Source organism: Bombus bifarius, unplaced genomic scaffold (assembly GCF_011952205.1).
Source record: "Bombus bifarius isolate JDL3187 unplaced genomic scaffold, Bbif_JDL3187 scf7180000007978, whole genome shotgun sequence".
Lineage (NCBI taxonomy): Eukaryota > Metazoa > Arthropoda > Insecta > Hymenoptera > Apidae > Bombus > Bombus bifarius.
The window spans coordinates 1,989,632-2,015,810 of record NW_022884363.1 but is presented as its reverse complement, the minus strand read 5'-3'; the positions used below and the strand labels follow the sequence as shown (position 1 = coordinate 2,015,810).

The following is a 26,179-nucleotide window of genomic DNA, read 5'->3' as shown; positions in this document are numbered from 1 at the left end:
AATATACATAGGTAAGTTTCCGATCGTTGTTAGATGCTACGCGTGTATCCCTTCGTTCGGCCAGGAACGAGAACGCGGCTTCGGTAAGAAAACTCTTCGTTGAATCTTTCATTAAACGATCTTTGCGTAAACATTGCAACTCCTTTACATCCGATAGAGTATAGAAGTAAAAGGCTCGAAGTATAAATCGAAAATATATTTTGTAAGCGTTCTATACATAGTTGCTTCGAGAATCGTTCACTTAATAAAAGAGAAGTGCGCCGAGATTCGACGAAGAGCTTCCTCGTGGAAGTTAGCGCGAGATCTATCAAATGTGCCTAGAGTCACGTCTCGCGGCTGCCTTCGTCTCGTTCTTCTAACTTTTATTAGTATTAGTTTTCTTAACATATCACAATGTGGTTGGTTCTCTCCATGCTCGCGTTAAATCACGTTTATCTATTTACCATTATTTTCTCGCATCGTTTCTTCGCGTTTTTTTTCATCTTTTACGTACACATGTATTTAATTATTGTTGTCTCATCCCTGTATTGTCGATTCCTTACGCCGGTTAATCCCTTGATTTTTATTTTCTCGTTGCATGAAGGCGATGTCGGTAGTGATAGAGAAATAAAGTTGGGCTTATACAATATATATATAATATATATATAATATATCGTTATTATACGCTTAAAATTCGCCGACGCGCCATAATTACGCATTACCTTTGTTGTATTTATATATCTATTTATATATATATATATTTATATAATTTTTTTTATCTCTTCCCTCGTATATATATCGCACATATACGCGTACGTGTGTATAATACGTATATAAATTAAAGATTCGTTTACGGGGCGTTATATGCTGCGATAATAAATAATACGGCAAAACACATACGAAGGCGCGTACACGTGCCTCTTTGCACGTATTACAGCATAGTCGGGATACTGGATTATTTATCTGACGTCAGTCTTGTGTGAGGCGGGATCGAAGCTCGCTAACGTTCTCCTTTTCCCACAAATCTTTTGTTCACCCCCCTCTCCCGTCCACCCCAAGCCTGTTCTTCCACGTCCCTACCGCTACCGTTTTCCGTTCGATATCATCGTGTCGATCTCCGCACGTTCTCGTCCCCCTATCCTTTTTTAGCTTCGCTCCTGTTCTTACCACGACAATACTTGACGTTCGTTCTATCACGCAGGAATCGTTCATGAATAGCATTCCAAAGCAACAATTAACGGCGATTAATTATCGGTCGTGAGCAGAAATCGCCAAAACCGAATAAATATTTTTACTAGAATAAAAAGACCAAAAATAAAAAAAGAAACCGTTTCTCTGTTTCTTCTTTCTTCGCCTCCGATTGCTTCTTACTTTACCTTTTTTTTTTTATTTTTTGTCTTTTTTCACTCTGCCGTTTTATCGTTTGCCTAGCCACGGATCGATAGCGAGCTCGATCTGGTTGCACATGCGCGCCGAACAGACGAAACCATTAAACACGCGATTCCTTCTGGAAATCCGCTCGGTCGCGTAGCAGCGCCGCGCCAAGTCGCGTCCAGTTGCATCGCGCCGGTTCTCTTATCGCGGCCGCGTTTTTCCGCGGCGAAAACACGACCTACGCGAATTACAATTTCGTTCGCGGAACAACGGTTCAACGAAGCTGCTAACGCTCGTGCATTTTATCGGCCCGGAAGAAATGTAGCATCGCGCGGAAAAACGTTCCGAACACGCGAGGCTGTATCAACGAAAAATACGACTCTCTTTACCTCCTCCCTCTTTGCTCTTTTTACTCTCTTCTTTCAGCCGGAACTTCTAAACCCTCTAACTCACTCACGGAGTTTGGAATTTAAGGGAGAAGAGGGTTACAGGATAACTTTTTCGCGCGTGTTCCATCCTGGCCTAGCTTCGCAAAGCTTCGCTGCGGGGAACGAAAGTCTTTTGAACGGAAAGAAAGTTCGGCAACTGCGGCGTGCGAACGCGTTTCCAAATAACGCGGACTCGTAGCGACCCGTGAAATCGAAGCTTCGTTATCCTCGACTATAATAATTCATGAAAACTCGCTGAAGATCGAAGAACGACGCGTGCTACAACGTTTGTTCTTGGTTCGTGGTCGTGTATACACCCTGTTACTCGGTAAAACTGACAGAAAATATAGAGATCGTAGGTGGTTGTGTTCGACGCGTCGATTTCACGAATCGCGCTTCTTTTTCATTAGTTTCGACGAGACGAATTTCCAGAGAAGAGTCTCGGCAGCTTGCTGCCGTTTAACTGATATGCCAATTGTAGTTTCAACTCCGGTTACGCGTATCGCCTACCTGCCGGTTGCAAGTAGGTTAAGTCCTCTTAAGCGCGGCACTCGAGGTATTGCGCCTCTACTCTACGGTACGCTCGGAAAGTGCGCGAATGGCAGTGCTCGTGGAGAAAGATTTCGATGAGATCGAGACCGCGGTTCGAGTGGCTGCGTCGAATTATAGACGGCTTTTCGCCTGTTCCAATCTTTTTTTTTTTAATTGGGCCGTTCGAGAATTCCGACGCGAACAAAAAATGTTCTCCATGCCCCGGTTGCGCTCGAACTCGATCTCTTGTCGTTTCCTCTTCTTCGTCCTCTTCTTCCGCTTCGTTTCGACGCTTCGACAGCGCTCGAATTTTCGCTAGATCTTCAGCATCCATTGTAGATTCTTTTTTTCTTTCGGGGAATTAGACTCGACGATCGAATTTATCAAATAGAAACGAACTGGGCGGTACATCGTTGCAACGTAAGATTCGTGGAGAACAAAGAATCGTGTAAAGTGGAAGATTAAAAATAGGAACGATAGATGATAGCCGATCTATGGATGCTGAAGACTTGGATCAAACGGTCGATCTCTCAAGGTGAAGTACGAAATGTTATCGTACCTTGGATCTAGCGGCGTACCGCGTGCATTCCGCAGGATGAAACAGTCCTTACGCATATCTGTGCAAAGAGTGTTCGCGGCGCTTGCTTCCTCTGCGCTCGCGCTCGCAAACTGGTTCCGGGCTCGGAGGATTCGAGTACGTCAGATTACTGGAGCCTCGTGGGGGTGGCGCGCTCATCGGGGGCGGTGGTGGAGGGAAAAAGCTCTGCAAGCACGCCTAATGCAACAGAACGTAAAGAGAATTTAACACGTAGCTTAAGATTTTGTTTGCCTATAGTATTGCCTGTATCACAATTTCTAGAATTTTGTTTACAAAACATCGAGATATAACACTTTCAATGTTGATCTTTGAGATACGAAAATATAGTAACGTAAACCATAATGAAAGAGTATTTACGTTTCGTAAACTTCCAAGCTAACAAATACGTATAACTAAACATTATAGTATTTACGTGCTTTAAACATTCAATAGAGAATAGGACAAAAGTTTCCAACAGACACATTTTCGATTTTATGTTCCACAAGCGATATCTAAAAGAATTTTAACAAATACATAACAAGTGTAAGGGTATAAATATAAGTATTGCAAATAAACGCTATTATGTAGTTATATAATATCAATTAAAATTCTTTGGAACATCACTGTATTCTCTTAATAATAGTCACTTGATTAAACAATTTACAATTACCCAGTGTGAAATGATTAAAAATTCCAAACAAACGTATTCTTTCATTATACATGAATAGAGACACAAATTTAGACACAGAATACGTGTAGAAGAATTACGGTGTTTCTACAGCAAACATATCGAAAAATCGGAGAAGAGCGGGTGCTTTCATGAGCTTTTTGTTTCAAGTAGATATCTCAATTAGTTGCTGAGATACGAGATTTCAAAGTTTACGGTATAACATGCACCGGAATATGAATGACAACCGAGATTCTTGGAATAGACCTGGCCTACTTCTTTTCCTGGAAATACGTACGTTGAACCACTAGAAAAAAGGCTGACTGCACGTGTGTCACTGACCAACGTGAAGGTGTTCGAGCTTGGGATAGATCAGGAAAAACGTGTGAACGAGATCCCGCTCGTGGAAGCGAGACGGGAATAGAAAATTGTGGTTCTCTCTAAACCACGATATCTCGGCAATGTAAGGTTGTATCGAGATGAAACAAACGGCATTTCAAAGGGTATGATTTCGCGCTGTTGATGTATTGGTTTTGATATTCTATTCGTGCTATGTAATGGTCTATTGTTCGTGGAAGAAATGGTATATTTGATGCTACGGTGCTGATTTAAGCCATTGTCAGTTTATGATCAGAAATGGTCATTGTCGATGGTAAATCAATGACACTTAGTTTAGTGGTATTTTCATAAGTATGAAGTTTCTAAGGTTTCCATTAAGTACTCACCTTTGCGCTACCCCTTGATGAAGACTTGGAGAACACGCTGTCCTGATCGCTGCTTACACTAGGCACAGGCATTGGTACTGCATAATCGTAGGTGGCATCTGTAAATAAAACGATTAAACTTTGAAAAAGTCGAAGATTTCAACATTTTACTATTGGGCAATTTTTTAATTTGAATCTAATCGAATTTTCAAATTTAAATAAGCCGGTCGTTTCAAAATGACAAAATTGCAATATTTAGAAATAGAAAAACTTGAACGGTTGTAAATTTAAACATTGGAATTTTTGGAAAATTAATCTACAAACTTGAGTCTGAATTTTTATGATAATTCATCGAAACTATTCCCTGAATTCTTGCAACAAAATGCTTATTAAAATCTCGAATTACATAATTACAAATATCAAATATCACCCGAACAAGTATCAAAGCGGTTGTGGGGTATCGATTGCACTTACCAGACTGCTCAACGCTGTCGTGGAGGTCCTTGTTGTCTATAACAACAGTGCTATAACCGTAATAAGCGGCATGAGGCGGTTCTCGGTGCTTGTTCTCGTAGAAGGGTTCCTGATACTCGTCCAACCTGACGTCACCTAGTAGACGATCGTTCAAGTCGCGAGGCAGTGTCGTTAGCTTGGTTCCGGCGTATCGATCGTCGAGTTCCTCGACTCGGTACGTCATCAACGACGGATCCTTCTCCGTGGTACCGTACGCGGATTCTGGCGACAGATGTTGATGATTGCTCGACGGAATCGCGTTCTTGGTACCAAGAGGACTGGCAAAATTCTTTCGTTGCCGATGTCGCGTGACGATCAAGAAAATCGCAACGGCAAGCAGGAGGATGACCGCGGTTAAAACACCGATAATCACGGCCATGTAGGTTGGATCTTCCTGCTTCGCTACTGGAACTTCGGCTTGCAGAGGATTGTCGCGGGCTGAGATTCGATCCCTAAGTCTCGGAGCTTCCGTCGTGGGCGGCGATTCAGGAGTGAAATTTCCGTGAGCGATATCTGTAACGCGACAACAATGCTTCCTTCGTGATCTTGAAATGCCATTTTGCGACAAATAAAAAATAACGTTTGAATAAAGAATATTCTTGCAGAATTGAACTAATATTATCTGCGAAGTTTTCGGAGTCACGAGGTATTAATGTTAGTAGATTTTAGACGTTTTAGAAGTAAATTTTACAAATTACAAATCATTCGATTATCCTGTTATCTATATACCTGTCCTATTTGACAAAAGTGTCGTAAAATTGGATAGAAAAAGTTCTTAAAACGAGTACAATCTACAACTTGTGTCTATTTAAATGCTAATATTATCGAATTATGCGCAAGAGGTCCTAATGTGGCGATTTGAAAGTAGTAAGAATTTATTTGCTGAATTTATATAAGTTTTTTTCAAACATAATTCGTAGATCTGACGGTAGAAGAATTTTTATGGTGATGGTAATTTTCAACTATGAGATATCGTTATCGTAAATAGTAATTACCAGAGTCGAAAGTGATCTCGCTGATCATGATCCACCGTGAGGCGAAGCTGAACTTCAGTTTAACAAACTTGCCAATGCGATGATGCAGCTTGATCGAGATGTTCCTCGAATGCTCGAAGATCCTGTCTTCCATGTACGAGTACACGATCGGGTCACCTGTGTAATATCTTCCGCCGACGCTGAACATTATACTGGCCTCCGAGAACACCTGACATGACAGAGAAACATCTTTCTGTTTTTTCGTATTTCTAATTACACAATATGATATAGAAGGAACCATAAAAATTCCCATCTAACAATCTATACACGAGACCACTCCTCGTCATTTAATATGATTATATTTTACGATTACGTGTATACTTTCCATAATAATCGAATAAACGATAAACGGATCTTTTTTTCTTGATATCAAGTTCCTGGAGATTGTTTTCTATTTTTAAATTAAGCAACAAGGTCTAAAAGGAAGGATGAAAGTCCCCATTTAGTAAGCTACACGCTATACTAATCTCAGAAAGGAGCAATATGATTGTACTTTACGGCTACGTACTTTCCATAAGAACTGCAATAATAAACGAATCTTCTATCCCGTAATAAAATGTACGAGAACTTATTTCATATTTCACCGGAAGCATCTGAACGAGGCTCGCACAACAGGTATATCCTCGTAAGCCGCGTTACCCGGAAAATATACTCATATATAAAATCGCGGCAAAGGTTGTAGCAGGCAGTAAAATGAAGCTTCTCATTGTGCACGCTAAACATGACGTAGTGGCTAATATTCAACATTAATTATATATATAAATCAGCATCTTAAGCCGAGCAAGCTCTGGAGAACGCTGGCCTGTACGTCGTTCCGGCAAGCTGGATATTAATATATCTCGCGATTCCGCTCGCGCAAATACACACTGGGCTATTTACTACGGACATAACGAGCAACTTTATAGAGGCAACACTCGGTTGACATCGACGACTTCGATAATTGCCAGCCACCCGTGGCTGTGCGTACTCCGCCGGAACGGAGACGCGTGGAATGCTAATTCCACTGCGGGAAAGCGTAAGATAGTTACACGAGAAGAGAATGCCAGCCGGAAACTATGAGTAGGAAGCCCGTGGCAGGCGGGGATCGTGCGAGAAACAGGTAGCGAACAGCGAAAGAGTGGAGAACGGGAAGAGACAGAGAGTGTGAGAGAGAGAGGAAGAGAGAGAGAGAGAGAGAGGAAGAACAGGGCGAAGACCAGGAGAACGGCGCGAGAGGCTTGGAAATGGAGATTACAAAGCTGAGATTATCTAACTCTCTTAGCCCCGAACGCAACGACGATGCGTATGGATTTTCAAGGGAGCGCACACCGTTGAAGCTTGCCTTGCTAGAGCAGCTCGTCGACGATGACGGAGGCCTCAACGATAGTAGGAGTATGAGGAAGCCGAAGAAGACGAACGTGGCGGCCACGAAACCGTGCTCAACCACCACGGACGTATATACGAGAGAATATAGTATTCGAGGAACACGGAAGAACGAAAGGGAGAGAGAGATAAGGAGCGCGAAACTGGCGATGCTTTGAAGTGCTGTCTTTCAGAAGACGTGTCCTATCCGCGCGAGCGGGCGCTTGTTAATAGAAGGGGACGTTTAGGGGCGGTTGCTACCATCTCTCATCCCTTACTCGCCCTCATACCTCAAGCCATAGACTGCCGACTTGCCAGACTGTCGGTATTGTATTTGAATACGTGGCGTATCTGCTCTCCGGCTCGTTGCTCGCTAGCATTGTGCGTACGAGAGAGAAAGAACAGAATCCACCTTCAAGCATTCCTGCCGCTAGAGAGTAGAGACCGTTTCTCTTGGTTCTCGACGTTCCCTTCCTGTCTTCCACGAACCATCCTTCCTTCTCGAAGAAGAAGATTCCCCCTTTCGAGCCGATGCAACGTTTCTGCTGCCCTTGCCTCTGCCACCTCTCCGTCATTCCATCTTGCTCGGTAGCGAGTGCACAATCGAGCTTCGAGCCGGGTAATGAGGCGCTCCATTCAAATAAATCTTGATACCAGCAAGGAGAGTGTTTCGAGGCCTATTTTGTCGAGACGAGTATGCCTCAACCGACGTCGACCCGGAAAGCTTCCATTTTCTATCGTTCGCCATTCGCTGGATCGCGCCGGTCATTTTCACGCCAAGAATCCAGTGAAGAGCAGAGGGATTTGCCTTCTTTAATATCTTTATCTCCCATTGATCCTCCAGAAGAGTTTCTTTCCTCTCGCGTTTAGATGGGTACTTAGACCGATTTAGATTCTTCAGCGTATTGTTTGATCAAGGAAAACGATTAAATGTTGGCATACCAATTGAAAGCTACAGGTAAGAAAACGTAATAAGTCACATTACCCGTCTTTCGTAACAAGACAATTTTAAGTTCCAATGTATTGTCAAACGACTCTATATCAAAACTAGTTTTTTATTTTGTCTTGAGATTAAACGTGTGTTTTTATCATCCTCTTGATTACTTGCAGAATATTAATAACGTTAATTACGTAGACTTATGTCGACTATTATTAACGGTGCATCTCTGTTTGATCATACACGTTAGAAACTTTACCTCCTCTACTTTGAACCATACATAAGCACCGAACAGAACAAAAGTAACCATCAATTTAGGTATCTCGTTATTTTACGAAGAAAACAAAGAAACAGGGACGACGACACGAAGAAAGCACTTTAACCTTCTCTGACGCACTCGCTAATACCTTCGTCCCTTCTATCTTGGTTGTTTGTTGTTTTGCAGCCCCTTGGTTGCTCGATTATGGAGCAAAGGCCTTAGCCAGGGTAATGAGGGGCTCCATTGAAATAAATCTTGATACCGGGACGGGGCCATTATATAGAAATTCGTGGCCGGAAGCACGCGGGGCCGGAAAATTTTCCCAGAAACGGGCAACACAGCCGGCGTCGGAACGGCACCAACACCACCATCGCACGTTACTATCGCCAGCGAGCGCCAGCAGAAATTCGGTTGTGGCCAACGCCCATTGTTACCACCCTGTGCAAAATCGCGCGGCTCGTTTCCTCTTTCTCTCCTTTCATCCGCTTCAACCCAAGCCAAGGGCCAACCGTTGTTACGCCTCGTTACCCATCCTACGTCCGACCTTGACTTCAACGCGAAAACTGGATTACATGGCGTACGCCATCATTTTTTTCCCTTTCGTGTTACTCCTCCAGGGCGCGATTTAAAGGCAGGCGTTGGATCTTGGCGCGTATTTCGCCGCGATTGTCTGTCCTGTTTTTCCTCCCCTTATCTCTTGTCTCTCCTATTTTCTCTTTTTTCTCTCTCTTATTCGTAACACGTCTAGCTCAGTCTCTTTGCTCTCCTATTCGACGTCTAGTTTTCATCGCTATACTTTTTCTCTCTCTCACCCTTCTGTATCGTAGGTTTGGTCGCGCGTTGGCGAGTCACCGACCCGGGCCCTTCCAATTTCCTCCCTGTCGTGCTCGTATCTATCCGCCCTCTTCCTCTTTTTTTCACGCGTTTTCGCGGATATTCGGTGAACGATCATAGAGGAAATTTGAAAATAACGCGGCCGGACTTGCGTTCAAAGAGATCGCCGGTAAAGGGATTACGGTGGAAATTCCATCGTCGGACGGGAGTATCGATAACGGGAACGAATCAAAATATTAAAATTTAAAGTAGACGGATCGAGAAGCGGCTTCCTCCTTTTTCTTTTTTCATTTTCTCCTCTATTTTCTTTGTTTTATCTTTTAAGGTAAAAGTACAGGCAAATTTATTGTACGTTGCTCGATGAAATAACGAAGATGGAGAATATTACGTGATGAAAGCGCTACCGGTACAGGCTAACAAACGCCGTTGAGCGTGACTTTGGCTCTGCAGGTTGTGGAACATAAATACGTGACTGTTCTCCGGGCCAAAAATTTGCCCGAGGGTTCGTTCGTGGGGATCACGACCCGCAAACGTTGGGGAAGGCTCTGGTTTCTCCTACCCGGTTTCCTTTCTGCCTCTTCCTTTTGCTCTACTATCGAAATCACGAGGCTGGATCAACCTGTATTGCATTGGTTACCCATCCCGAACTTTTTAACTTCGTCAATAATCGTTTAATTAAAATTGGACTTCGTCTTTCCTTATTCTATCTTATTATATAGTATTCAAAAAAAAAAAAAAAAAGAAAAAGAAGAAAAGGAAATACTGACAATGTTCTATTAATTATGGCAGATATTGTGCACCTTGTACAGGACGCTTCTACTCGACAATTTTTAGTAAATCCATATGTTTATTGACTGTGTCATATTTACCGAAAAAATCAGTTTCCCTGTTCATCTTCGCATAATGATTAAAACACGATTATAGTACTTACTAGATATTTTACGAAAGTTCACTATACGTGTAAGTTAGACATACAAAACAAATATTTATGTTTGTAAAAGAAGATTTAAAAGAAGAAAACTTTATAAAATTAGATTTTAGAAAATAAGAAAAAGAGAAAATGAGATTAGAACGGATAAAGAAATAATAACCAAAGAAATATCGAATAAATCTTAATTCCTTTTAGATTTGTGAGGTTAAGAAATAAAATTCAATAATACACTTTGACTAAAGAACTTACAAACGAAAGATTACATTTACATAACATTACCCTCTAACGAATTCATATCGTTCTCCACAAAAAGCTCATTCAGTATTATCTAAAACTAACTTTACAAAGTTTCACAAAGTTTACCTGTACATCCTTGGTAAACTGATTGTTGCAGAATATGTGCACGGCGGAGAATTCCCTGACGTGGTCAAACTCGAATTTGATCTCGAGAGGATGACCGGACCTGGTGTCGTTTCTCCAACCAACCCATCCCTGACCTCTATCGAAATCGTAATAACTCATCTTGAAGTTATCCGGCCCGATCTTGCCGTCCGTCAGCTGTCCCAGGCCACGTAGAAGCTGACCGTCCCAGTAACCGTCGTAAGTCGCATCGAAGAACTCCCAGTTGCCACGTTTGTCGCCCTGTGGCATCGAGTACGACACGATCCCATCGTTCCATGGGCAACCGTATAGCTCTACCCGCATGCAAACGGTGCGACGATGATAACTGTACGGCCAGAAGCGAACTTTACTCGCCCACATCGGTGGCTCCAGTTCGTGCTTCGACTCCAGGTAGGTGTTCGTGTTCCCTTTGATCACCTGTGACAAACCATTCATCGATAGGTTAGATACGTTCTGTTTGGAAAGTGTTATTTCTCTTATTATTTGGTAAATTGGAATATTGATTGTTAACGCTAAAGCTAACTGATGATCGAAGTATAAAAATTGCCCTAAAGAAATTAACGTAAACTGTTTATGAAGGAATAATAACGCGTTTATGTACACGCTTTAACAAAAATCGTTCAGATACTCAAAAATGTATAAAAATGGTAATTTTGATCACTCTACTGATCGTAATGTTTCTTTCTGTGTATCAATTGTGTATCTTTGTGATCGTGTATCAATAATTCAGTATTGCTCTTTGCGAACATTCAACTCTTTCATCCTTATCTACTTGCAACTTTCTCTATCATAATTAAATTGTAAGATTTGTAAAGAACATTCTACGGATGTTAATAAAACCATCGAAGGAGACAAATTACAACATAAAAGTATTAATTTCAAAGATATAATAGGAACATATCAAGTCTATTTATGCCTCAATCTCTGTCACGAGTCTCGATAATTATTAAAGGAAACGCAATTCACTCGTCAAAATTCTGGCATGGTTAAATTACGCGTGACTGAAAATTTACCGGCTGAAAACTTGGATATATTCGTATCAGAAAGGAAGATCATTATTAACACCTGACATAAAGTCGCTCGAGGGATATCTGTTGAATAATTCATACGGTGCGGCGGGTAGAACCGTACGGAATCCATGGATATACTTGGTGGAATTACGGATTCGGCTCTCGGGGCCGTATCATTAAAATACCATAAACTATCGGCGATCGTATCGATAATGAAGATTCAAATAGTATGCGTATACACCTGTCGGGATCACGACCGCGATGAACCACGGTCACGTAACCGGGCATACGTGAGAATATCATACTCGTGGAGTCGAGTGCCGCTGTCAAGCTCGTAAGTGGAAAATAAGAGGTCCTTTGTTTCGAAGGGACGACCCTCGACGATGCTGCACGAGAAATTCTCGATCCTCTGCTGCGATACAAACGCTTGGGCCTTCCAGCTCGCGCTCCGCCGACAGAATAGAACGTGCGTTGTTCCGTCTGAGAACGCGTGAAACGAGAAATCGCGGCACCCAGGAACGCCCACGACATTTCTACCGACGTTCCCTCGAGCATTTCACCGCTTTCTAAAAGAATTTCCAGGTTTAAGAGATTCTGAAATATCGTCGCTTTGTTAGCTGTTGAATCTTAAAATGGTGAAAAACTTTGCAGCCAGTTTTAGGCTTACTTAGATTTAGATCTTGATAGAAACGAAGAGATTCTAAGATTCATTGGAGAAATAATCGAACGTGAAGCTTTCAATACTCGGCGAATGTATTTCAATATTAAATGAAGAGAAGAAGAAAGGCACTACTCTCCGACTTTATTTCATTCCTTTCATTTGCTTAATTGGTTGTGCTCGAAGAAATCTTCACGATTGTTTCACAACCCACTTCAACTTGTCTTAAAATGTCACTTGCGCTTATAGCAGAGATACTTGAATTCCGAAAATAATTTCAATCTTAACTTTGAAAATTTACCAATCTAATGTCAAACATTCTTCTTGCGATTTGATCTTTACAATAAAAATCGTAGTGATTGAGACAAGAATTATCTCAACCGCTATAATCTTCTGAATTATAATGAAGCTCTCCCTGAAACTTTAAGTAATTCTACGTTAACTTTCCTTTAAAAATACGATTTTCAACAATTACCAACTAATAAACCGCAAGCTTTAAGTTCACATAAATTCACACGTTATCTCTCTGCTGCTTCTAACATTTACCAGCTACAATTTCAACAAGCTGAAACGTTATCAAGATTTCAATGATCGTCGACGAATATTTTTTATTCGGATTAGATTTCTTTCAGAAGCGTTCCGTTTACGGCCGCATATTTCGGCCCCTTAACGAGCGCGGGCGTGCTCATTAAGCCGCTGTAACGAAGTCGAAACGAAACGTGGTCCGCGGCGCGACGCCAGCCGGAATTTCACGCGTGTCGGCTCATTGTATTTCGTTTCGATGCGCCAAACATCAGCTAGAAAGTCGCGGAGGGAATAACGAGCGCGAATAAAACGGTGTCAGCCACCGAGTCTCCCAATTACCGGACCGCCACGCCGCAGAACGTGCCGGTCCGCGTGGTCGACGATCATCTTTTAATCGTGTTTCCTTCGCCACGATCGTAGCTCCGCTTGCGAATTGGGAAAGCACGCTCGTTGCAGGAAATACGAGATACGGTAGACAAACGTTCTATCGGAAGCATCAGACTTCTTGTGTAACTGCTGCTTCAAGCTCGCCAAATTTTAACAAACATAAGCATATTGTAATTTAACGAATGATAAAAACCTCCGAAACTTCAAGTCGTGAATTTTCTAAACGTTTTGAAATTGAGCATTTTTTGTATTTCGCACATTTTCTAGTAATGTGTTAACTTCGAGTAGATAACAATCAGAATCTATTAGGGGAAGGGACTATGAACAGACACTTTTAATATCCTCGTATTTTCTAAATCGTTTTTGCGCGAGGAAATTGTCGAATGAAGAAGAAGAAGAGAAAGTTCGTTGGTGATAAATTGGAAAAATATAAGGGATGAAGTAAAACACAGTTCTCGTATTGCTGTGTTTTCTTCATTGTTTGCTGTTTGAACAAAAAATCACTTAGCTACTGTTTTAAATGAAAAAATTGCGAATTGCTATAAACATAATGTTATACATAATATGTCTAACGATATTTATAGGTATAAATACTTGCAATATGTTCATGCGTGCGTTACCTCAAAGTGAAATACAGCGGAAGCTTTCAGAATGATTCAACACAAAGCAGTTAACATGAAACAATAGATAAGACATCTGCCTCACTTCCAACACCGATAAATCCCTCAAACGTCAGTTCCAGTAACAAAAATATTTCCACCATCCGGTTACCAGCAAAAACATACCAGACATCAAAGTTAAAAGGAGCAGGCTGCTCATCAAACGATCCGATAACGCCAATAAATCCCCATCACCTCGAGATCGAACGCAATCAAAGGCCTCTCGCGGTCGCTTTTAATCGGCTCTGACGATCCGCGAAAGGGGTGCCACAAATTTTCAGTTTATTCCGAGAAAAGCTGAGGCGTGTGATCGTCGCCGCGGGAACGAAAGGCGCGACGGTGAAAATACGACGGCATTTACGAGCCGCCGACTCGTCCAACCAAGAAAAATAAGTAATCTCGATATTTATCTGCGCGCCCACGCGCGCAATGCTTCGCCACTCCACTCAAAGACATTTCCGCGCCGCCTAAACCATCTTACTTCTCTAAAAACGAAAAAAAAAAAAAAAAGAAAACAAGCAAACGGAAAGAGAAAAAGGAATAGGTAAGAAGGAGTAACATCGTTTCGGTTCCAAAAGCGTTTTGGTGGGATTTTTCGTACACAAATTCCGAGCGTAGTACGAAGATGACTGGTAGGGCGTGGCGTGCTACCAACGCCCATTTTATGTTAATGTTTCCGCGCCTCTTAATCTCGAATCGTCAACGGTGGCCCGCCACCGAATAGAAGCATCGTTGATGGCACCGTGTCGTCGAGAAAGATCGTGACGGATAAGCTGTCTGATGGTTTAATTAGACGGATATACGCGACGGGTGGTCCGACGTATAACCTCACGAATTTTCCTGATGCGTCATGTACTCGCAAAACAGGTCCAACGACCTTCTGGATCCTCGAGAGCATCCGCAGCCGCGTCTAATGAAATGGAGATTTGCGAACATATCTATGTACTTCAAAGGAAGTGGTATCTCTTATGAATTTGAAAACATGGCCGCGTCGAGAACGTTCCTGATGTACGATATTAATTACGAAAGATAAAATACTCGTGTATGTGTTCGTAAAACCTGTTTGTTCTTTTCACGAAGATCTATAAGCCCGCATCAATATTTCCTAATGTAGCAGCGCTTGGAATATTCAGGCCTTTAATCCTATTAATTCCTAAACGAGATAATGCTTCTTAGCTCATTGAGATATACAGTCGAAAGTTTGTGACTCAGCGGGAAAGAAGTTGTTCCTGGTCTCCAATTTTTCACAGCTCTAACTCGTGTCTTTCCTCGTTCAAATTTATGATCTTCTCATTTATCAGTCATAACCTATGACACTCGCTAAATCGACAAGCGAAATTTCACTCGAGACAGAAAATACCAGCGAACGATATTTCACAGAAACGACTAGCTCGGTTAGACGGTAAGAAGTTTGCGCGAGGGATCAACGAAATAATTTATGCTCGGTTGGTTATCTCTGTCCCGCCAAATGCGATCGTTGAAAAATATTAGACGCATCCCGCCGGTTTTCGCCTTTTTTCTCGCGTTCCATTCGGATTGTAAAGTGGTCGAGTCGTTGACAACCGCACACTACGGCGGTACCACCGACGTTGCTTGATCCTGGCTGAGCTGTTACGAGAGATTATTCGTCGGATAAGCCGAGTATCGTTGTGTAATTAAGCGGAGAACAGGCCCCTCGCAGCAGGACGAAAGAGACACGAATTTCTGCAGATTTATTCCCCGTAACCACGAGAGGGCGCGTTGCTCTCGGAGTTTCGTTGGGTGGGCTGTTTCGTTTCGAATCAGTACCTGTTTCCGAACCGCTCTAACGAATCTGGCTTCAACGAACGACTTTTTCCTCGGCGAGCACGCTTCCACGAAGAACCGTCGATACGCGAGAATCTCGCTTTCCTTTCACTTTTTTCAACCGGTTTCCTGGCTCGCGGTCGTCGCATGCCGGCCTCGCTTAATTGAACTGTTTATGGCACAGATTAAACGAAAACGAGAATCAGTGGAAATGAGTGGAAGCGATCATGATTTATAACTAATATTCGATAGCGTAAATTCCGTGGCTGTGACAAGTGTGTTGGAGTTGTGTTCTTATTTAATTCTTTGCTTTGAAAGAATAGTTTTAGATGCTTAAAAGTATCAACGTATTGATTATTAAGTCAACACAAATATTACAAATATTGAATATTCTAGGAATTCAATTGTTTATCTAATTAAGATAATTGAATACTTTCGCGAATACGTAAAATCTTAGAAATGAATTTACAATTATTACGTTACTGTTATTATTTATATTACAGTGTATGTTTCATGTTATCATACAATGGAATAATGTTTCGTGAGTGTTCAAAACAAACTAGCTTACGATCGCAGTCCATTATTTCTTGTAGTCATCATCATCTCGTCCACAGAAGTATGTATTAGGTCGTTCGAAAAGTTTCTTTCGTTTTATAACGAAATAATGGATGCACAAGATTTTCCGTTTTATATTATTTTGTCGAATTACGTATGATTCATCTTGTTCTATCAAAATAAAGATCACAACGTTCGACAGATTAGGTTTCATGTTTGTATAAAGATGCGTCGTTGTAAAAGACGTGTCTGTAAAAGAAAGACACTTTTCGGACAACCTGATACTACCGACAATCGATGATCATTATGATAGTATGCGATATAGCCTATCGCATTACTATAGATTACCAAGATCATTTTAACATTGAATTTGAAAGAAATCTGTCATTGTACAGCGGCCGGAGACAGAAAGTTTGAAGGAAAAAACTTGACAGGTACAAGAGGACGGCAGTTTTTCTTCCACGAACACTTTCACTGCCTTTTCCAACACCCTGTTAACAAGAAGAAAGTGCGTGCCAGAAAGTTCTTTTTCCAAGAGAAAAATATTCTCGATGCCTGGAAGGTTATTTCGCCGCGGCATGTAAATGGAGTCGCGATGGTTGAATAAGGGTGGTTAAATTTTGTCGAGTTCGACCTTCGTGCGATGCGCGGCTTGGTAGGTTCGATCGACCTCGGCTATTCAAGCCATGTACGCCTATGTAGGTGAGTCGAAATCGTCTGACCCGCGAGCAAGCACGCGACGACTTTCCCTTCCCTCGTTTTATTGATCCACCCTTCTATACAAATAAGCTCGAAGCACCCTCTCTACGTACTAACTTCCAAGGAAATCCACCTCGTCGACTGGACGTTCACCTCCTTCTTTCCTTTCTTCTTTTTCATCTTTCAATTTTTTTTTTCTCTTCCTTTCCTGGCTTTTCATCCTCCCTCCCTTCCGCCCTTCTTCACCTTTCGTCCGTTTGCTGGTCTCAAGAATCACGACCAGTCGGAATAAACGTCCGCGTCTTATTCGTCAGGAAATAAAATAAAAATACGCGGCTCGAAAATAATGTTATCGTCGACAAGACGAAATGACTTATATTGGTCTCCCCGTCGCTCTTCAGAACAAATATCACGAAACAAGGGAAGTTCTTTGCGGAACCACCTAGTCGTTTCCTCCTTTTTCACCGGCTTTCCAACGACGATGATAAATCGCACGGTGCAACCGAAAACAATGTCACTAAGTTCTAGCTGGCTTGTATCTATTCCGTACCAACGTAGAGTAGGCTACCGGTGGTTAACTTCGCAACTTCAATGAATCGCTTCGACTACTTTTTCTTCGATCGAGATCTATGTCGAGAATGTTTCTTTTCTTGCGAAGGACGTGGATGGACTCTTAACCTGGTAACCGTAGAATTATTACCTGATCTTTGGGATCGTCGATCTTTTGGACATAATAATTTCTCTATTCAGAAATCTTGAATGTACCACATTTACATTACAAATAATTGAAATTCATTTGTAATTCCATGGTCATCAAAATTTCTAGTTAAAACGCGACCGTTTAGTTTACTCCTCCGCATTTGGTATTCCATACTCGTAACATCGTACTGGACTAGACGATATATTTATTTTGAAACTAACCCGAATTTTAGTGTCTTCCTTTGAAAAATCAACGACAGAAAAATATTTCTATTTCTATCCTTAACAACTGATAAAAAAGAAATTTTTTCGAGAACCAAAGGAACGTTTACATTCGCATATATTAAAGGGACGTATCTTCCTGTGTTGCTCGAAAACATTCCAAGCATGTGGCGAATATAATATACGTTTCGCATGCAGCGCAGACTTATAACACCCACGTCAACGGTCGGAATTCCTGGCAGACGCGTGGCCGGTACGCGCGAAGGACAGTTCATTCATCGACGTCAACCCGGTTCTCCTCTTCTCTCCGCCCGTAGAATTCACGGGATTCTCGAACGAGTAACGCGGTAGAGGACATACCTATATTTCTCGTGATGGTAATAAATGAACGACCGCCGCCTTCTATTGTCGAGTGTTGCTAATTAAAGTCGCCGAGTTCACGGTTACCGATCTATTCTAGTAAATTGCCATCGAAGCAGAACCGCGGGACCATTTTCAAGGCGGAGCATATTGCGTCCGAGATTTACGTCTTGTTAACGTCACGGTTTAGTTACCAGGACCCAGCGCACTGTCTACACATGGACCCGCGGACAACCTCCACAAATCATTCCCAATAATCCACAGTGTTCTGCTCGTTTTACGCGTATACTCGCGCGCCGACTAAATTTAACCACTGCGATTCCGCTTACGCGCGACCTCTCGCGTGGATCTCGCCCCGCCGCTGAATTGTTGCGACCGGTTAATTGAATTGAATTATGCGCCTCTTGTGTGCCGTGTACACGGCTCCCATGACCGCGAATGCCAAACACACGTATTGATCGTTAACTGACCTCTCACTCTCTGTTCCTTACGCGTTGCTCTTCGAGCGCTGTTAGGAGGCATCGCTAGGTTTGACGTGAAAGAGTTCTTTTTTTTCTATTATTTGAGATCCTAATAGAATAGAATTACGAATCGCGGTGAGCAAGACATATATTATCTGTCGTAAGTATTAGGATACTAGCTAATTTTCAGTACAAATTGAGCATCTTTCCTCGCTTTTATTTCCTAGTTATTTCGTTACGAGTCTGTTATATCATTCGCGTTATGCGTGTCTTGGAATGTAAGATATTCACACGAATTCTGAACGAACGGGATAGAAGTTGTAGTATAATTTTTCCGTCCATTTAACCATACACTATCAACTTCATCGAACTACACGGATTCGAACAAAATCACAGAAACCACCAACTTATCTTTGTTCATTGACCTAAGTAGATTTCTCTATTTCCTGTCAGACAACAAACGTGCCATCGTAAATTTCTCTCAACTCAACGTCAATTCTCTACTCGTTCATTTAATCGAACGGCTTGCCGGAAAGGCTAGGAACTGTACTATTCCCGACTTCCGACAACACGCGACAGTTTATAACTGTCTTCTAAAAAGGGACCAGAGGAAGAATTTTCTCCTTTTCCTGTTCCATGCTTCGTACTTTCGTTTTCTCTTTCCTGGATACTTCTTTCGACGTAACGGGAAAGCTACTTAGATACTCGTCTAATAGAAAGCGCAATCGACACCTCTCAACGTCTGTAAGCCGGTCAATTATCGCGACACCTTTGAAACGACGCGATTACTTACCTCCTCGCCCCGAACATCCCTGTATCGAACCCATTTGCCGAGCTTCGGCCTCCAATACTCCAGCATGTACGCCTCCGAGTATTCGACACCTTGGCCGTTGCCAAAGCGTCCCTGAGTGCCGGTGGCAGTGATCATGTGGACCGTGTGAAGATCGATTTCCAACCACTCGCGTGGTTCCGTCGTGATCTGCTGCTTTGGACACCAGGCACCTCCGTGGCTCTCTTGCCTCAACCTGCAAGAGTAAATATTTGCTCTAAGATTACCAGCCTCCTATTTCTTCTCTTTCTCTTTTTTTCTTTTTTTATCTCTTCCTCCTGTTTCTATTGCGTCCTCGTTGTTCCGCTGTTCTTCCAAGGTAAATTTTTTTAGCTTTTTTCTTTAATCCAGGGAAACGAGAACGCTAAAACATTTCCGGGGAAACTGCGGTCGATGTAGATTGTAGGAAAACAGGAGCCTTTTTCTAGGTCTCTTTGGGAATTTCGGTGTGTAATTTAATTTTCATGCCACGAATATGGGCTATGTACACGGAGAACCGACGTCGGAATGTTTAAGTAACGTAATTGATATTTGAACTATTCGACGTGCTACTTTCCCTTGGTTTTACCTTTCCATGCTCTTTTTTCACGATAACCAGGAATCGAAAAACGTCCATGTTTTATAGGATAACAACAAAGTATATAAGTGATCGCGATACGTATAGTATACATTCGTTTAAACAACCATCAACCAACTGGTAGTTTTCAAGTTTTAGAAAAGTGAAGAGAACATGTACGAGTAATTGTGATATCCATAAATGTGAAGCACCTTTTTTATAGATGACAACCACGAGCCCATAAATTCTCAAGTTGTAAAAAATAAGGATAGCGTATAATTGTGATAATCCATAAATATTAAATATTCTTATTACACGTCAAACGCGAACTCATAAATTTTCAAGTATCAAAAAAGTCAGAAAAACGTATGCGAATGATCGTGGTATCCGTAAATATTCTTTTTAAAAAACGGCACACAAGGATCCATAAATTCTAAAATTAAAAAAGAAATAAGCGTAACGTACGCAGATGATGGTTATATCCATGAACACTCTTATTAAAAATACAACCACGCGAACCGATAAATTTCCAACTTTCCATAAGATAAAATTAATATATTATGTAAATGATCGTAATATGTACAAAATATTTATCAGACGCCTGAGACATCCGCTCATTTCGCGCAAATAGTGTTCAACGTTTGCAGGTAGCCTCCGGGATTTCGCAAAGTCGGCAATTACAGTGAATCGAGTCTCCCGTACACACATCGTACATATTCACGACGCCTTTTCGTCGCAGTATTCGCACAATCGTATGCGAACGTTGCAAGTCGCAATTGACGTGCCGATAAGAATCTACCGATAAGGCGGCGGGTAAAGAGAGGATGACGGTATAATCGGAAATGTTACATCGTCGCGGGAAAGGAAATCGTATAAATACGTGATCCAGCCGGTAGCTGACGGATAACCGTCACCTCTGCCGGGCCGATACGGGGTGAAATTATAATTTATCGATCGAGTCGAGCCACTGGATGGCATGAATTAAAGATGAGCTGGAGCGAGTACGCCAGAGAACGGGGAAGCCACTCTTCGAGAGCCGGCTAATAATTGTATTCGCACATACCTTTCGTCTACGGCATTAAAAAGCTCCCTTTCTTCTCTATAGACTAGTATAGAGAGTCAGTGATTGTCGTGAAAAACGCGCGCAGAGAGGAATGTTGGCACCGATTCGATCGCCAAGAAAATCGAAAGGAATTCACGAGTCCGTATACATTTGTATTCGGTCGGCGATCAGAAACATCTCACTTGACCATTGTTGTTGTTTTTGTTAACTGTTCATCGCTGTTTTGTTCTGTATAACGCTTTTTAGGTGCTGGTTAAAGAGAGACGTAAAATAAGAAAGATATCTTTTGTAAGGAATTTTAGTCTTTGATGAATCGATCAACCGTTCAAGGAGATTAATACTCTTACGACTTGTATTTTTATTAATAACGAAATTTACGATCAAGTTAAGGATAAGAATTTGGGAAGTTTTTCTTTCAAATATCACGCGTTGTATTACTTGTAATTATTAATTAAAATAGATGCAAGAAATTCATCCTTTTAAGGGTCGTTGATAATTAATCTATCTTAATGTAATTTGTTTATTTTATGCATTACTAAAATTAGACGTCTGATGTTGATTCGTTCTTATACATATTTTAGAATACCCAAGCAACTTCTCACGAGATTTTTTAATCTTTTGGTTGGAATTATAATTACGACATAATTAGAGCTTTCAGAAAAGAATTAAAACTTGGAGGAAATATTCGTTTCTCTGGTAAGTCTTATAAAATGCAAAACTCTCCAACAAATTAAAAATCATCTGGTAGAAAGACGCGCTAAACGAGAGAGAGACACAGTTGTTCAATTTTCTATATTTCTCACACAGTTTGCAGAGAAAGTAGTTACGCTAAGTTTACCCTACAAGCGCAACTGTTTACTGCGTTTACCTTTCCCCAAAATCGAACTTCCCGTGTTTCACCTTTGACGCGAGCAACAAACACGTTCCCTCGCTAGTCACTTTGAAACTCAATTTCAACAATAAAAAACGAGAACACTCTCTTTCTTGCCGGCAGGCCTTCTCGGGCCAAGATTACTTTCGAACAGCACCGCCCCAAAGAGCGCAAAGAAGCCGCCGGTGTCTCGAACGGTTGGAAACGCGAACGGAAGCAGAGGGAAGAGCGCGAGGAACCAGAAGAGTAGGCCGAGCCGAACGAATTCACCAGGGGTCCAGAGTTATATACGTCGGCGAAAGTATTCGCAATAAAGAGGTGAGGCTGTCATGGCAGCCTCTCTGCAGCGTCAGAATTTTAAGCGTCGCTTTGACGCAGGGCCCCGGTAAAAGCGGCCTTGTCCCTGAACGAGTGAACGAACCCCTCTTTCGTAGAGGAGAACGAAGAAACTGTGGGTGCGTCGTCGAAAAGAACGAGCCGGGGATAAAAGGGAGTACACAAACGGATGAACGAGAGAGCGAAGAAGAAGGGCATGGAAGGAAAGAGAAGCATCAGTAAGGTAAATAGGAAGGCGCGGAGGGCAGGCGCGAAAGAGGGAGAGGATACATCCAGCACAGCGAAAGACCATAACTCATAGCCCATTAAGTGAGCTCGAACTGCCTTGGCTGCCACTTTGATACAGTTCAGGGCATCAAAGACATTCCGCGGCTTCGCTCGTGCCACCCGGCTCCCGTGATAAATCTCTAGTCGGACGATTACGCGGACTTTAGCCACGAGAACGGTTCGAGCTACGTCGGCGAAATCGTCGAATGCGCGACACCGCTGAGACGAACGGGTCGATTATCGAGAGGAATGGTTTGTCGAACGCGAGCCAGCGGCGAGACACTTTTCGAAGCTCTTCTTCGAAAAAGAGAACTAACGATCCGTCTGGATCCTCGGGGATGATTTGTTGCTCCCGGCGACAAGAAGAAGCCAGTTTCCGTAGCTATTTCACTCTCTGCGATCTCGCTGATCCACCTTGGATCGCCTCGATGAAAACGTTCTTTCGTGAACGTGCCGAGCCTGGACCCGGAGCGACGTTGTACTCGAGCGGGCACGCGAACGAGCCGCGCACGAACGCGAAGACAAACGACGGGTACTCGGAGGTTGGGAGCCGTGCTTGCTCTCTTATTTACACGCGTCGGATTTCTTTTTCGTTCCTTGCGAAGTTTACCAGGCTCCTAGCTTTTTGTTGTTTGCTCCCGGAGAGCGACCAGGGTTTTGGATTACCTTTTCGTACGTGAGGTTTGCGGTCCTCTCGGAAAGTGGATGAAAGAAAAGTGAATATGTTTCTTTGACTCTTTCATTTTGGATTCTTTTCCTCGAATAAAGAAAATGGAAAGATTACATTTTTAAATATGTATCGCAGAAAAAGGGATTTTAAATGATTCTGGAGCAATTAAAATGTAAAGTGTCCGTAAATATTGAAGATCATATTTAAGAAATAATATAATCATATAATCAGGAAATTAGTTAGAGCTCACTTAATTAAGACGATTCGGGAATATACGAAATAGAGCTAGAGATTAGTGTCAGCTAATTAGTTCTATATTGTCATCATCAAATATACAATTCAAAATGTACAAATATAACTGCAAGTAAAATATTTTTTAAATTACACGATTATTTCATCCGATAATTCCCCAATAAATCGGTTAGAATTTGTAAGAGTTCCTGCGACAAAATGTATGGTAATGTAGAAGTCCACGGGGTAGACAGAAATATTCGAGAACGAAATGTACGTACGTTTCACGAAAAGGTAAGCCATGTACACGTAATACGAGTTAGATTCGCGTATTTTAGGGTAAACGGGAGTCGTATGGGGTAAATAGGGTATTCACCGGGAAGCCCGCAGTATCAGGAAGCCATGGAAGTGCCGTTGAAGAAGGTCTAGACGGTCTCTACCGGTAAAGAGTGTGTGCACAAGCGACGATATCGGTATTGCATCGAAAAGGCTTTCCTTGCTTTATATCATGGCCGAGAGAAAAAAGGAAAGAATAGAGAAAAAAGGAAACGTCGCAGATACCTTCTTACACGTTAAACTTCCAATTATCGTACTGGCATTAATGCAGCTTTTCAACGAAATTCCCCGGACCATAAACATGTTCACGCCTCCTCGTCGTGTTTCTCTGAATCCCACGGTGACGCTTAAAAGCCAGGGACCACCCATCGCTATCAAAGAAGTTCGTAAATGTCACTCGCGTTAATAAAATATTTCTTCTTTGAATAGGATGCATGTAAAACGGACAAAACTAGCAAACTCATCCTCTTTTCGTTTTTCTTAAGAATCCTATTTTCCATCTCTTTCAGAAGAATCTTTTAATATTTTGATATTCTGCTCGTGAATTTCTGTCACCCTTTATTCGCTATAATACTTCCATCTTTTCAAAAAATACAAATTTTTATTTCCATAAGAAAATTACTTCCAAGTCTAAAACAACTGTCGTATATTAACCTTAATTAATTGTATACTCTCCGGTTCTTTTAATGCAAATTTACTCTCCGTGAAATGCTAACAATTCATATTTCTGGAAAATGTAAATTTTTAATTCCATAAAAAAAATCATTCCTAAACCGAAGACGACTATCGTATATTATCTTCAATTAATTTTATATTCTCAACATTTTTCAATGGAAATTTATGCTTGGTGAAACGACTCGATAACGATTTCAGATGACGTCGTGGATCGTTAAGATTCCCGTAAAGGAGGATTTCTTCTTTGGTAAACGATTGGCGAGCCTCGGTTTGTTAACATCGCTGGTGGTCCTTGTCTCGCAGCATCGTAATTCGGGCATTCTGTCTATATCTGGCAAACCCGGTGGAATGCTCTCTTTGGAATGGTAATTAGCTGGCACGTATAATCAAAGGAATACGCGGAGTCCACGTTAACGATGCCTAAGAGCTTCGGAACGTTCGATACAAATGGCTGTGCATGCGGGACATCCCGCGTCATTAATCCTCATTGCGGCTTGAAGGCCGAATTAGACGTGCAGTTTAGTAGTCGGTGATTAATACGGTGACCGGGGTCGAGTCCCGATCGTGAGCTATCTCGGTCGTAGACAGGATGACGGACAGGAAGAGGATCATCCGTTTAAGCCGTAGAAAGCATTCACAGTCAGAAATGTTATCGTGCCGCACGAGCAGAGACTCGTTTTCTTTTTCTGTCGTCAAACTCTCCGCCGCACAATCGCGCTCGCGCATCAATCTGCATCGCGTTTTAAGCTGTCCATCAACCCGCTTGATAAATCCTTTGCGTCCGGAAAAAAACGCATCTATATTATTTATCTCATTGACAAATTTCATAGTGAATTATACTCGATCGATTTCAGACGTGATTTTGGAAGACAATGTTATTAGATGACTCACTGGGAAGATTCAGAGTGGAATCTGAAATGTATGTCTCATAATTTTAGATGGAATTTAGAGCGTAAAAACAAATTTCATTCAGGCGGGGGTAAGGGGCTAAGGTTAGGATAATTAACGTCTCTGCTTCTTCACACCTAGGTAGCATCCTTTCAGAAGGATGATTACGGGCTAATTTTGTTTTACGATTTTTGATCATTATTCCTATTTTAACTGCTCGGTAGTTTTACTCATAAACTCCATTTATTTAGTAATAGACTAATTATTTTTGTAAAATAACGTTATATTGTACCCTGGAAAGTTAAACATCATTCATGTATCTGGATAATTGAAAATTTTCTAAAAGCGTGGATTTGGTTAATGTGGCTCCCAGCGACTTGTTTAATATCACGCTTTTGTCTTATTCGTCGACTAGAGAAGATACAGCTATATAGCGAAAAATAACATCGAATCAGCAAACGACATACCGAGATAAATTTGTTAAAGAAAGTTTTTCAATCTTGATGAAATTTCGTGTAATATCGCGCATACTATTGTAGTATCGAAACAATTTTCGAATTCTCTCATGGAACGTAACAGAATCTTTCGTCGTGTAGATCGCTACAATTCATCCCCGAATAGATCGCCTAACGAAGCGCACTGATTTCGGGAAATTGCATCTCTGTTGGCCAGGCGCAGCGCACAAAGGGGTTAATTTTATCATATTTCCGAATGTGTATTGCATAGCATCTGCATAATGCGTTCTATAAACGAGACGGTAATACACGGTAATTCACTCACCGTCCGTGATGTGGCCCGACGTTTCCGCTATCGAAACTCGAACTCGCTGTGATGTCTGCATCGGGAATCGCACCAGATTCCATCCCTAGGGGTGCGATGCATTGTGCTGCAAACAAAGGAAATTGCTTTGATTATATACACGTCCG

The 26,179-nt window shown here is 41.9% G+C and overlaps 1 protein-coding gene across 4 annotated transcripts in view; it reads right to left on the bottom strand.

Annotated features, from left to right (window-relative positions):
- Positions 1-471: 471 nt before the first annotated feature.
- Positions 472-26,179, bottom strand: part of LOC117204376 (discoidin domain-containing receptor 2-like) — a 130,010-nt gene continuing 104,302 nt past the window's right edge. For all 4 annotated transcript variants that reach the window (XM_033441702.1, XM_033441701.1, XM_033441703.1 and 1 more), the window contains 7 exons: positions 26,034-26,139; positions 19,325-19,556; positions 10,473-10,928; positions 5,769-5,976; positions 4,735-5,286; positions 4,282-4,379; positions 472-3,087 (listed from right to left, as the gene is read on the bottom strand). In XM_033441702.1, coding sequence (XP_033297593.1) covers positions 2,920-3,087; positions 4,282-4,379; positions 4,735-5,286; positions 5,769-5,976; positions 10,473-10,928; positions 19,325-19,556; positions 26,034-26,139 — 1,820 coding nt within the window. In that variant the 3' untranslated portion in view covers positions 472-2,919. The remainder of the gene's footprint in view (positions 3,088-4,281; positions 4,380-4,734; positions 5,287-5,768; positions 5,977-10,472; positions 10,929-19,324; positions 19,557-26,033; positions 26,140-26,179) is intronic.